Raw genomic sequence first — 14,265 nt, 5'->3', positions numbered from 1 at the left:
TTGCTGGGTACACATTGGCCGATATATTAGCCAATCAATTGATCAGCCAATATAGCTGCTGGCCATCGGCCAGAGTGTACAGATGATATGTTTGTGAACCGCATCGTTCACAGGCTTATCGCATTGGCTGTTCTGCAGACATATATGTCCATCAGCAAGTGTCTACGGGCAGTCTGTAGACCGCACGTACACACGGCAGCAGCCACAGGGAGGAGGTGGCCGTGCCCCCAACCCGTCTCCCTGCTAACAAGACCCGCATCTGCCGGAAAGATGATGGCCATTCAGTGTGTATGAACGACCATCATCTAAATATATATCTGCAGATCACTCGATCTGCAGATATGTCTTTCAGGTGTGTACCCACCTTATGTCAAAACTGGGTTGCATAAGCTAGTCAGAACCAAGTGGCCAGGTGCTATCTGGTCTTTGAAGACAGAAGCTTCATGGAAGTACAGTAGTGTTTGCTCTTCAACCTAGGGGGCCATTGTGCAAGCCGGTGCACAGACACACAGGCTGATAAGAGTGTAATTTTTCGACCTTAGATTATCAGTCTTCCTACTAACCTATCTTTTGAAGTCATGGATATATATGACACGTAGGTTCTTGTAGCCATGTTAATTTACATCTACACAGACCCTGGGAGAACAAAGGAAAGACCTTTTCAGCCTGTAAAGGGTGGGGGCTGCTGGAGGAGAGAGGAGTCGTGGAACTATAAGGCCCAGCAGCCAATACTCTGGGTTCATTCTACAAGGGAGTAGCTTCATACTAGGAGTGCTCCCCATCGTCTGTCTCCTGTGGTCTCCCTCCACACAGATCTTCTAAAACCTCAGAGTAAGATAACTTAGGGTTCTGATTTTTTATCCTTTTCTCTTATTAGAAATAAACCTGTGCATTTATATCTGTATGTCTTCTTTATTTACCTATTTCTTCCTTGTAACTTACCCTGGAGATATTTTCTCAATAAATCCTAAAAATGTATCAGCATTGTCCATGCTCTAATGAATTCACGTTCCTGGAGAGGTCCATGCTACATTTGTGTACTAATTGTGAATTGTTACGTGTGATTTAAGTGTCTAGCTAACACAAGAGCACTATTCTAATACTCTTCGTGGTGGCAGCTCAAGAAAAACCCACCTGCGTCAGCTTGGTGTATCTTAGCGCAGGCTGGGGCATGGTGCTGCGAAACACCAACTATTGCTGAAAATGAACACTCATATGACCAGAACATTGTCGACAATTTCTTTGCTAGCGAGATAATCAATGTCGACCCTGGTAAAATAATAATTAAAGCAATTGAATGGTTTCAGCAGTATAACTGTAAACATGTTGTTAAAGCAGCATGTTGAAAGTTATACTGCCAGCATTGTTAAAATGCTTTAATTAGCATTTTACTGGAATTACCATCATGGTGCCGGGATTATTGCGTCAACAAGAACATTGTAGTCAGGGTTCTTGTCAACATAATTTACCTAACCAGAATTTTAGATCTGAGCAATATAAGACAAGACATTAGAAGTTGATATTTGCTATCCAAGGAAATTTAGACATAGAAGGTCAAAAGAATGTTTGCCATTTCATCATGATGAAGTGATGAATTTTAGATAGAAGAAATTAGTAAATATTTGTAAATTAGTGATATTCTACTGTGGAGTCCCAATGAAAATAAATGCCCCAATAAGAATTAAAAACTTGCAATCTGAACAGTCCTAAAAGTATTACTGCATGATCTTACAAATAAACACAAATATAATATACACACTTCCTCTCCCTTTTTTCCCTTAATAGATACAAAACAAAATATCCTCTATTCCTCTAAAATGTACACATACCTCCTCCTCAATAACAGGCAAATTTGACACTTTTAGTGAGATGCAATCTAAAACAAAAAAATAAAATATTCATGAATTATGTATACACATTTTGTAAACTATAAATTGATTTTAAACTTTAATTGTTTGAGTAATGCTTAATTCAATTAAGGAACGGTCCATTGAACTTTCCTACTTTACCACAAACCTTTTGGCGGCCCTGCTTATTCTATGCCGGTATCCCATTGCAGTGTAATGTCTTGGTGTACATGTTTAGGGCTAGATGCACTTGAATTCAAAGAAAGTCTCTCATATAGAATATATTGTATTTGTAGTTCCTACATAGAGGTTTTCTCACTTATACCCCTCTTACACCGACATAAAAATCCCGGGTTGATGCGCATCAACCCAGGATTTTTGTCTGTGTAAATGGATCCACCCGGGTCCAGGGACACGTGGATCCAACTTGAGTATTTTGCAGGGTTGGCCACGGGTCGTTTCCGTGACATCCTTAAGTGTAAACGGAGTGATCCGAGTCACGATTGGCCGGCTTTAGTGGCGCTTGGAGATGACGTCATCTCCAAGCGTCCATTGCAATGCCGGAAGACCTGGGTCACTGCAGATTCAGAACTGTGCCAACTTGGGAATATCCTGGGTTGGCACTGCAATATGAAAGGGTTCTGTGCCGACTCTGGTCCGGATTGGAACAGTGTTCCAACTCCCAGATCAGACCCGGCACTTTGGTGTAAAAAAGAGGTATTAGTAACAAAGTGTTAGCAGTAGGTTGCAAATGGAGTCTGTCTCAAGCAACAATTTAATCATTATCCCATTAAGAACAATTGAATCTTTATGAAACAATATAAACTAGGGGTGAGCGGGTTCGGATTTCTGAAATCCGAACCCCCCCCGAGCCCCCCCGATCCGAGTCCGATCCGAATCAGGCTCGACTTTTCCCGCCTGACTCGGATCTGAAATCGAGGCAAAACGTCATCATCCCGCCTTCCGAGTCTCGCGGGTTTTGGATCCTATATAAGGTACCCACGTCGGCGCCATTTTCTCACTCGGCTGTGGACAGTGAAGAGGGAGGGTGGGAGTTAGGGCTGTGTAGTGTAGTGTAGTGCTGCTGTTGTCCACTACTTCAAAGTCCATAGGGGCTGGCTGTGTTGTGCTGTGCTGCTGTTGTTAATAGGGGCTGTGTCCACTACTTCAAAGTCCATAGGGGCTGGCTGGACTGTGTTGTGCAGTCAGTTCTCCATAGGGGCAGTGTCCACTCCAAAGTCCTGTGCAGTGTCCCAGTCCTAAAGAGGTGCTGTAGTGTTGTCCAGGGGGTGCTCTGTCCATCAGGGGTGCTCCCCCCAAGTGCTAAAAAAAATAATATATTTTCTGTGTTTGTGAATTGTGTGCGCAGTAGCCGCACGTGCATCAACAAAGTAGTGCCAAGCGTGCGCCTGTGTCATAAGTAAAGGGCCGGCTGGCTTGACCGTTAAAGGGTGCTGTAACCCCCGAAAGTACACTCCAGTCCAAACCAAAAAAAAATTATTTTCTGTGTTTGTGAATTGTGTGCGCAGTAGCCGCACGTGCATCAACAAAGTAGTGCCAAGCGTGCGCCTGTGTCATAAGTAAAGGGCCGGCTGGCTTGACCGTTAAGGGTGCTGTAACCCCCGAAAGTACAATCCAGTCCAAACCAAAAAAAAAATTATTTTCTGTGTTTGTGAATTGTGTGCGCAGTAGCCGCACGTGCATCAACAAAGTAGTGCCAAGCGTGCGCCTGTGTCATAAGTAAAGGGCCGGCTGGCTTGACCGTTAAAGGGTGCTGTAACCCCCAAAGTACACTCCAGTCCAAACCAAAAAAAAAATTATTTTCTGTGTTTTTGAATTGTGTGCGCAGTAGCCGCATGTGCATCAACAAAGTAGTGCCAAGCGTGCGCCTGTGTCATAAGTAAAGGGCCAGCTGGCTTGACCGTTAAAGGGTGCTGTAACCCCCAAAGTACACTCCAGTCCAAACCAAAAAAAAATTTATTTTCTGTGTTTGTGAATTGTGTGCGCAGTAGCCGCACGTGCATCAACAAAGTAGTGCCAAGCGTGCGCCTGTGTCATAAGTAAAGGGCCGGCTGGCTTGACCGTTAAAGGGTGCTGTAACCCCCGAAAGTACACTCCAGTCCAAACCAAAAAAAAAATTATTTTCTGTGTTTGTGAATTGTGTGCGCAGTAGCCGCACGTGCATCAACAAAGTAGTGCCAAGCGTGCGCCTGTGTCATAAGTAAAGGGCCGGCTGGCTTGACCGTTAAAGGGTGCTGTAACCCCCAAAGTACACTCCAGTCCAAACCGAAAAAATTTTTTTTTCTGTGTTTGTGAATTGTGTGCGCAGTAGCCGCACGTGCATCAACAAAGTAGTGCCAAGTGTGCGCCTGTGTCATAAGTAAAGGGCCGGCTGGCTTGACCGTTAAAGGGTGCTGTAACCCCCGAAAGTACACTCCAGTCCAAACCAAAAAAAAAATTATTTTCTGTGTTTGTGAATTGTGTGCGCAGTAGCCGCACGTGCATCAACAAAGTAGTGCCAAGCGTGCGCCTGTGTCATAAGTAAAGGGCCGGCTGGCTTGACCGTTAAAGGGTTCTGTAACCCCCAAAGTACACTCCAAACCAAAAAAATATATATTTTCTGTGTTTGTGACTTGTGTGCACTGTGGCTGCACGTGCATCAACAAAGGAGCAGCGCCAAGCGTGCGCCTGTGTCCCATAAGTAAAGAGCCGGCTGGCTCATTTCTTAAAGGGTGGTGTAACCCACAAAGTGCACTACTCTCCAGCAAAAATAAAAAAATATTTTCTGTGTTTGTGTGCGCTTTAGCCGCACGTATATATATCAATATAACATAAATGGAGGACCCAACTTTCTCTGATAAAAATAAAATAGGGAAAGATCAAGAACCACTTCCTACTAGTGCTGTTGCTGCTGCTGGGAGTTGTTCATCATCCCAGAGAGGAAGTAGGAACATCACTACTTTTACTAAACAATTGACCCTCCAACAGTCCCTAGCGATGAGGATGAAGTACGACAGCAGTCATCCTGAAGCAAAACGTATAACTGAGGCCTTGACTGCTATGTTGGTGTTAGACGTGCGTCCGGTATCCGACATTAGTGCAGTGGGATTTAGACAATTGATGGAGGTAGTGTGTCCTCGGTTCCAAATCCCGTCTAGATTCCACCTGCATCCTCAAAGCAGCAGCGACAAGCGTGCGTCTGTCTGTTAAAGGGTGGTGACACCCTCAAAGTGTGCTACACAAACAATTAAAATATTCTTCTTTTTTCGGTCTTTGTGAAATGTGTGGGCTGTAGCCGCACTTGCATCCTTAAAGCAGCAGCAACAAGCATGCGTCTGTCTGTTAAAGGGTGGTGTAACTCTCAAAGTGCTCCACAAAATAAAAAACTATTTTTTTAATGTGTTTGTGACTTGTGTGCGATGTAGCCGCACTTGCATCCTCAAAGCAGCAGCGACAAGCGTGCGTCTGTCTGTTAAAGGGTGGTGACACCCTCAAAGTGTGCTACACAAACAATAAAAATATTCTTCTTTTTTTTTCGGTCTTTGTGAAATGTGTGGGCTGTAGCCGCACCTGCATCCTTAAAGCAGCAGCGACAAGCGTGCGTCTGTCTGTTAAAGGGTGGTGTAACTCTCAAAGTGCTCCAAAAAATAAAAAACTATTTTTTTAATGTGTTTGTGACTTGTGTGCGATGTAGCCACACTTGCATCCTCAAAGCAGCAGCGACAAGCGTGCGTCTGTCTGTTAAAGGGTGGTGACACCCTCAAAGTGTGCTCCACAAACAATAAAAATATTCTTTTTTTTTTCTGTCTTTGTGAATTGTGTGGGCTGTAGCCGCACTTGAATCCTCAAAGCAGCAGCGACAAGCGTGCGTCTGTCTGTTAAAGGATTACATCGGTGACAGCATCCAAGTAGGCATGTCAGACAGTCCGTACCTGTACTGGCAGGAAAAAGAAGCAATTTGGAGGTCCCTGTACAAACTGGCTCTATTTTACCTGAGTTGCCCCCCCTCCAGTGTGTACTCCGAAAGAGTGTTTAGTGCAGCCGGGAACCTTGTTAGCGAAAGGCGTAGGAGGTTGCTTCCACAAAATGTGGAGAAGATGATGTTCATAAAATGAATGATCAACTCTTCCAGGGAGACCAGCCTCCAGAACGTACAGAGGGACCTGTGGTTCCAGCAGGGACGAATTAATACTCTGTGAGGATGAGGATGTACATAACACTGAAGAGGGTGAGGAATCTGTGGATGAGGAGGATGAGGACGACTTCTTGCCTCCGTAGAGCCAGTTTGTGCAGGGACAGATTAATTGCCAGCTTGTTTTGTGGGGGCCCAAACGAACCAATCATTTCAGCCACAGTTGTGTGGCAGACCCTGGCGCTGAAATGATTGGTTTGTTAAAGTGTGCATGTCCTGTTTATACAACATAAGGGTGGGTGGGAGGGCCCAAGGACAATTCCATCTTGCACCTCTTTTTTTTCTTTGCATTATGTACAGTTTGGGGCCTAGTTTTTCAATGCCATCCTGTCTGCCACTGCAGTTTCACGCCTAGATGGGTCACGTGTTTGTGCCGCCCACTCGTGTCGCTTAGCATAGTCATCCAGCTACCTCGGTGCAACCTTTTGGACATAAAAACACTATTGTGAGGTGTGAGGTATTCAGAATAGACTGGAAATGAGTGGAAATTAAGGTTATTGAGGTTAATAATAGCATAGGAGCAGAAAAACCTACAAATTCTGTGATTTTAGCTGTTTTTATGCTTTTTTTCAAAAAAATACAGATCCAAAACACAAAACCCAGAACCCAAAACACGGAAGGGTGGTTTTGGCAAAACCAATCCAGATCCAAAACACGAAGAAAGATCCAGATCCAAAACCAAAACACGAAAAGTGGCCGGTGCACACCCCTAATATAAACGAAACAGGACTCCGTTTTGCAACATAGCTCTTTATCCTCTGAAGAAGTCTAAATTCTTCAGCTGATCAGCAGAGAAACTACAAATTCAATTTATAAATACTCCATGGAAGCCTCATATATTATATTTCTCGGCAACTTACAGCAATTAGGGTAATGAAAAAAATTGCTTATTTTTGCATACATCGCTAGGTGGGAGCAAAAATTAGCGAATTTAAGTCTAATTTTCAGACACAATCCGAACCACAGGTTTTATAAACCATTTACTCTGGGTACAATACACTGAAATATAACATGTGAGGCAGTCCACAATTAATTTAATCGCCTCCTTTAATACACTGCTGTTATACCTAAATTCCGGGTCTGATCCGGAGGTTGGAACGGGGTTCCAAACCGGATCAGACCCGGTATTTAGCCGGCGCCGACCCAGAAAATTTCAGAGACAGCACCATTCACACCGGAGCTGGATCTGCAGTGACCCGGTTCTTCGGCGTGGAAGTGGATGCTTGGAGATGACGTCATCTCCAAGCGCCACTGAAGCATGACCCGGATCGCGCCGTTTACACTGCAGGGTTTCACGGGTCATTCCCGTGTTAAACCTTGCAAGTTACCTGGGTTGGATTGCCGGGTCACTCCACCCAGGAATCCAACCCAGTCACCTTTTACACCAAGGAGCTACCTGGATTAACCCTGCAATAACCCGGGTTTTAGCTCTGGTGTAAAAGGGGTATTCGAGACTTTGTTTGGATTCCAGGATATCTAGCCTGTACAATCATAATAACACATATTCTGTAAACAGTTACCAGCATAACAATTATCACATGATCGCAACAACATCAAACACTCTGGAAACAAGCAAAGCCACACTTCATAAAGGATTAAAGTTTTAGACCCTTTCAAGTAAAGCTTGTCTGACAGAAACTCACACCAATAATACCAGATGAGGGACATACAGACACAATGCACCTTTAAGATAGGAGACATATGTAATAAATTTATCAGAAGATTTGGGTACCGTATATACTCGAGTATAAGCCGAGTTTTTCAGCACATTTTTTGTGCTGAAAAAGCACCCCCTCGGCTTATACTCGAGTCATGCCCGCATGGTACGCTGCTGAGTAGCGTACCATGCGGGCCGCGGTGCAGACTGTGCCACTGTGACACAGCCTGCACCGCGTGTGTAGCGCTGACCGGACAGAGTTCGGTCAGCACTACACACTGCTAAACACACAGCCGCCGGAGCCGGCAGCTATGTGTTTGGTGAAATCAGCAGCCGCTGAGAGTCTGTCAGACTCTCAGCGGCTACTGCTGCTCCCACTGCGGGAGCCATGTTCCGGCTCCCGCAGTGGGTAATGGGAGAGACGTCGTCATGACGACGTCTCTCCCATTATGCAAAGCGGCAGAGGAGCCTGTAGCAGCGTCGGGACCAGGAGCGGGGTTACAGGTAAGTGTTTTGGTTTTTTTACATTTCTTTCTACTGGGGGGGCTACTACCAGGGGGGGATATCGCTACTGGGGGCACTACCAGAGGGGGGGGATTAATAATGGGGGAACTACCAGGGGGGTTGTTGCTACGGGGGGCACTACCAGGGAGGGGGGGAATACTGGGGGCACTACCAGGGGGGATGTTGCTACTGGGGGCACTACCAGGGGGGGATATTGCTACTGGGGGCACTACCAGGGGGGGGAATTAATATTGGGGGCACTACCAGGGGGAATGTTGCTACTGGGGGCACTACCAGGGGGGGGATTAATACTGGGTGCACTACCAGGGGGGGATATTGCTACTGGGGGCACTACCAGGGGGGGTATTACTACTGGGGGCACTACCAGGGGGGGATATTACTACTGGGGGCACTACCAGGGGGCGATATTACTACTGGGGACAGTACAGAGGGGGGATTACTACCAGTAGCTGCTGCATTTCCCACCCTAGGCTTATACTCGAGTCAATAAGTTTTCCCAGTTTTTTGTGGTAAAATTAGGTACCTTATATTCGGGTCGACTTATACTCGAGTATATACGGTATATTTACTAAAGTGTGGGTTTTTGGAAGTGGAGATGTTGCCCATAGCAATCAGATTCTATTTAACATTTATCTAGCACCTTCTCGAAGATAATAGCTAGAATGGGCAACATCTGCACTTCTAAAAACCCACACTTTAGAAAATATAACCCTTAAGGAGCCTATCCATTGGCAGATATATCGTTCAGTCATTCAATTTATCTGCTAATGGATAGGCCCTGAATGATAACAGATGCGCAGCCGATAAATTTTATCTTTCGTCTCTCCAACATGTTGCTCAATTATCGCATATCGCTGCCAGATATTAGAAATATCTGGCAGTTTATATGCGGTAAACTACGAACGACGAACGATATTAACAGCAGCTACAAAGCACTGGAGAGAAAAAAAGCCACTCCCTGAATGATGTCATGCAATATCGTTCATCGTTCGTCTTTTGCAAAATCAGTCATGTACATGACAGATATCTTTCAGCACAGCCACCGGAATTTTCAATAGATATCTTTTATCTTTCATCGTTCAGAAATACATCTGATAATGGAGAGGCCCCTTTACTAAGGCTGCAAAGATGAGCTGTATAAACACAGGTGGTATACAGTACTACTCGATTACAGTAGAATTTGGACAAAAACCTAGTATAACTCACTACATTTTTTAATGAATGCTAACCAGACCTCTGGACACATTTTTAATCGCCAATCAGTCAATATATTTTGTTTTTTGAATGCTGCAGCCAACATGTGTTTGTCATATGATTGAATTGTTAAATCAATTTTAAGATACTTTATGCACCATTTCAGTTCAGTCAGTAATTAAAAATCAGATGAATGACATCTTATCAAAGTTTTGTCTACAAGTTTTAATGCAGGGTCAATCCATGTCAGTTCAACCAGGGGTGTCCACCACCCATCTCAGATTTCTACGAATTGCGGCTTCTTTATCCAGTTTATTTGAAATATCACGGGTGTTTATTAAGGAATCACCATGAAATTTGGACCCCTAAGGTAACTTTTCCCCCCGAATCCAAAAAACTAAACCAAATTACTTTATCTGCCTCATGTTTTGAACACGCACATTTTTCGGAATTAAAAACGCCAGGTTCCGTCGACATTAGGGATCCCATTTTTTTTGGGGTGCTTAAAAAAGGTAAACATTACTACCACAAAAAAAACAGCAGGGTACTCTGTTTAATAGTGGAGAAAAAAAATCATCAAGCTAACGCTTGATTACTGGTGTACCGCATACATAATTTACACATATAATTATAATCAGTTGCTCCAGGGAGTACATAAATAATATCACATGTGATTCATAAAAACACAATGGTGTTTAAAAAGTAAATCGCTAGTGCACATAGAAATAGGGAAAAAGAAAAAGGAATGGGGTGACAGAAAATAAAAATCAAGAAAGTACTGATCCATACAGCTGAATACGGGATATCAGTCACAGATTGGCGATGAAATATCCAATGTTCATTTGGAGTATAGATAAATCTCCCAAATAATATGTATGTCCCGCAGTTGAACTGTAGAGTAATCCTTTAGTAAAGGGATTAAATGCTGGTGGAGGTATGTGAGCAGATTGCTCTGGGTACTCACTCCGCTGATGTCCTTTGTCAGACTCCAGTCTGAAGATGGAACGTGAAGGTTGCGGGATGATCCTCTATATCAGACTCCAATCTGGGGGTAAAGCATCGCGGATCCTGCGGCTGCTGTACGTGATAAAATTGCCTGGCTGTAAGTGGGTTACCATGGGAGACAGCTCCACTCGGTCGTGCTCACCTGACCGCTGGTTTCAGTTCGCACATAGGCTCTGTACGCCGGGTATCTCCGTGAGTAAATTGCTTGCTCCAGCATACATCCTGGCAAGATTGCTGGAGCAAGCAATTTACTCACGGAGATACCCGGCGTACAGAGCCTATGTGCAGACTGAGACCAGCGGTCAGGTGAGCACGACCGAGTGGAGGCGTCTCCAGCTGTAACCCACTTACAGCCAGGCAATTTTATCACGTACAGCAGCCGCAGGATCTGCGATGCTTTACCCCCAGATTGGAGTCTGATATAGAGGACATCAGTGGAGTGAGTACCCAGAGCAATCTGCTCACATACCTCCACCAGCATTTAATCCCTTTACTAAAGGATTACACTACAGTTCAACTGCGGGACATACATATTATTTGGGAGATTTATCTATACTCCAAATGAACATTGGATATTTCATCGCCAATCTGTGACTGATATCCCCTATTCAAGCTGTATGGATCAGTAATTTCTTGATTTTTATTTGTTGACACCCCATTCCTTTTCCTTTTTCCCTATTTCTATGTGCACTAGTGATCTACTTTTTAAACACCATTGTGTTTTTATGATTCACATGTGATATTATTTATGTACTCCCTGGAGCAACTGATTATAATTATATGTTTAATAAACACTGTTTAAATTATCTTTTGGTCTGATATTATACTCATGTTGTTTTAGCGCCTTTGCAGTATATCCTTGTTTTAGATAAAGTAATTTTGTTTGGATTTTTGGATTCGGGAGGAAAAGTTACCTTAGGGGTCCAAATTTTGTGGTGATTCCTTAGTAAACACCTGTGATACTTCAAATAAATTGGATTAAGCCGCGATTAGTAAATTATTTAATAAATTGAACAAATTCAACTAATTGTCAGACAGTCGAGATATCTGGCAGAAATAGTTGTCTTGACAGCCTCTCTTAACTAAAAAAAATTTCAAAAACATCTGAGATGGGTGGTGAACAATTCATTTTTTTGGGGGGTGATCTGATGTGGAATGACCCTGCAAAGTGTTTCCCAACTCCAGACCTCAGAGACCCCTAACATTGCATGTTTTACAGATCTGCTCTGTATCACAAGTGAAGTCATTAGCACCACCTGTGGATCTTTCAAAATGTGTCAACCGGTAATGAGTGCGTCTGTGCACCAACTAGGAGATGTGGAAAATGCACTGTTAGGTTCACTAGGGACTGGAGTTGAAAATAACTGAAATAGGGTTAAGCTGGCCATACATCAGAACAAAATCATTCCTACCAGCCAACTACTTGACTGGTTGGAACGTTAATAGGGCAATGTATCGAAGCAAACGATAAGAAACAATAAGAAAACTTAATGAAATTGTCAATTTCACTATAGTTTTCTATCCCATAAATTGGGAGAGGAGAAAAAAAATCTCTTCTCTCCAGCACCCAGCACAAATGCTAGAGAAAAAACTTCTCTATAATAAAACAAATATATATATATATATATATATATATATCCCAGTTTTATTGAAATAAAAAGATGAGAGTTATGGTAAAACTTACCCTTGTTAACTCTCTTTCTTTGAAGTCCATAGGGTCCACAAGGAGACAATGGGGTGTATGTGGGACCTGGAGGGCCGGCACCGACAGCAAAGCTTTTCAATCCCAGGATATTCCGGTCCCTCCCCCTATACCCCAGGGCAACTCAGTTTTGTTAACAAGCCCAAGGAAGGAGCTGGATAGGAGAAAAGGAAGACTGGTACGCTGAAGAATCATACTCTCACACAGAGAAGGAAACAAGTGACCAAGAGAAGAAACCCATAGAAGCCAGGTGCGCCATTGTGGGTGTCCTGTGGATCCTATGGACTTCGAAGAAAGAGAGTTAACAAGGGTAATGTTTACCATAACTCTCCTTTTCTTCTTCAGCATCCATAGGGCTTCACAGGGAGACAATGGGGATGTCCCAAAGCAGTTGTTTCTGAGCTGAGGAGAACACAGCGACCAAAGGAAGCATCCTGAGAGGCAAAAGTATCAAAGGCATAAAACCTAAGAAAAGTGTGGACAGAGGACAACGTAGCTGCCTTCCAGAGCTGTTCATCAGAAGCAACACGCCGGGCTGCCCACGAAGGACCCATAGAGCGAGTAGAACGAGCAGATACTGAAGCCGGCAGAGGAAGGCCAGTCTGCGTGTGAGCCTGTGAGATAGTCATGCAAATCCATCTGGCCAGAGTCTGTTTGTTAGGTGGCCATACCTATGAAATCCATAGAGGATGAAGAGGGAGTCAGATTTCCTGATGGAACTAGTATGGTCAACATAGGTCTTTAGCGTACAGACCACATCCAAAGAGGCCTCACCTGCCGAGAGGTCTGGTGATTGAAAGGCAGGAACCACAATTTCCTAATTTAGGTGGAAACGAGAAACCATCTTGGGAAGGAAGCCTGGGTGAGTTCTAAGAACAGCCCTGTCTTGATGAAAGATTAAAAAGGGAGAGCGACATGAAAGCACTCCTAAATCCGATACCCTATTGGCAAATACTATAGCCAGAAGAAAAGAGTCTTCGCCGTGAGCCACTTGACCTCCACCGATTCCAGGGTTTCGAATGGAGGTAGAGAAAAAAAAAAGGGGGAAAAGGATTGTCTCTTTGTTAGGCGCACTATAGAAGTTGATATATAAAATCTAACCTTTATTTCATTAATTAAAATTGTGTACTGTACCAGTGAAATATTAAAAGCAATAATTTATATTAAAGATAACATGAAGTAATACAATTTGCAAAGTTGTGAAGTAAACAAAAATTACATTTCTGATGTCATCTTGCGATCAGTTTTATAGGCTATAATATTGTAGGTAAATATTGCCTTATATTGTGGGATGCACTTGCACACAATTAAAATGGGATGTGTCAATTAATTGTTACCACAATTGTATCTCAATTCAGTAACGTACATATATTATTAGCAGTATACCTGAACAAATTATCAGGTTACCAACATATGAATATGATATTGAGAATAAAGTAACTGACCCTATTTATTATTGACCAAGGCAATTGGCACTCATTTATAGCCTTTAAATTATTCTAGTTTATCATGCAACCTTATTCTTAAATAATGTTGTTTTAGATATTAGAATTCCATTAATCTATTTATTAGCAGTATTAACGGCATTACACTGTTGTGCAGAGATTGGTATTTGAATACATTAAGTACTTATGTCTGCTCAGTACCACTGTGTTTTTTCAATAGCCTCAAAAGTCTGAGGAAAATTTTCAGAAAATCTGCACTATACTATAATAAATGAGCTGGGAGTTATAATTAGTACAGGTAATTTGAGCCGACAATAACTGCACATATCCCCTCAGTACTCATGTCCGCTCAGTTACTAATTATAGTAAAAGACAATTGTGGTTGATGTACTAAGTTAATTTAAGACATAAATATCCCTGTAGCAGTTAATCCTTTAAAATAGAAATTAATTGCATTCATCAATTGTCAAAGAGGCACAATGTATGTTTGTAGTGAATTAACTTGATTTCACAAATCCCCCACACTACAAACAGCATGTAGTTTGTAAGGTAAAAGTATACTACATGCCATGTTTTCAGGAAAGTGGATTGTGCAATTAAAGCTCATTAGCTTGTGTTCTCAATTAAACATCACCAACACAATCAGTATAATGTGGATATACATGAAAATTGCTGCAGGTTGTATTCACTAGGAATAT

At 42.9% G+C, this 14,265-nt stretch overlaps 1 protein-coding gene across 1 annotated transcript in view; it reads right to left on the bottom strand.

Annotated features, from left to right (window-relative positions):
* The window catches only part of SYCP1 (synaptonemal complex protein 1), a 470,977-nt gene that overhangs the window by 411,371 nt on the left and 45,341 nt on the right, over positions 1 to 14,265 (bottom strand). The window contains exon 4 of the mRNA XM_088446296.1: positions 1,830 to 1,876. Within this exon, the coding sequence (XP_088302422.1) occupies positions 1,830 to 1,876 (47 nt within the window). The remainder of the gene's footprint in view (positions 1 to 1,829; positions 1,877 to 14,265) is intronic.

The sequence above is a fragment of the Taudactylus pleione genome, unplaced genomic scaffold, assembly GCF_031769625.1.
Source record: "Taudactylus pleione unplaced genomic scaffold, aTauple2 ptg000396l, whole genome shotgun sequence".
Lineage (NCBI taxonomy): Eukaryota > Metazoa > Chordata > Amphibia > Anura > Myobatrachidae > Taudactylus > Taudactylus pleione.
This window is presented reverse-complemented; position numbering and strand designations above follow the sequence as displayed.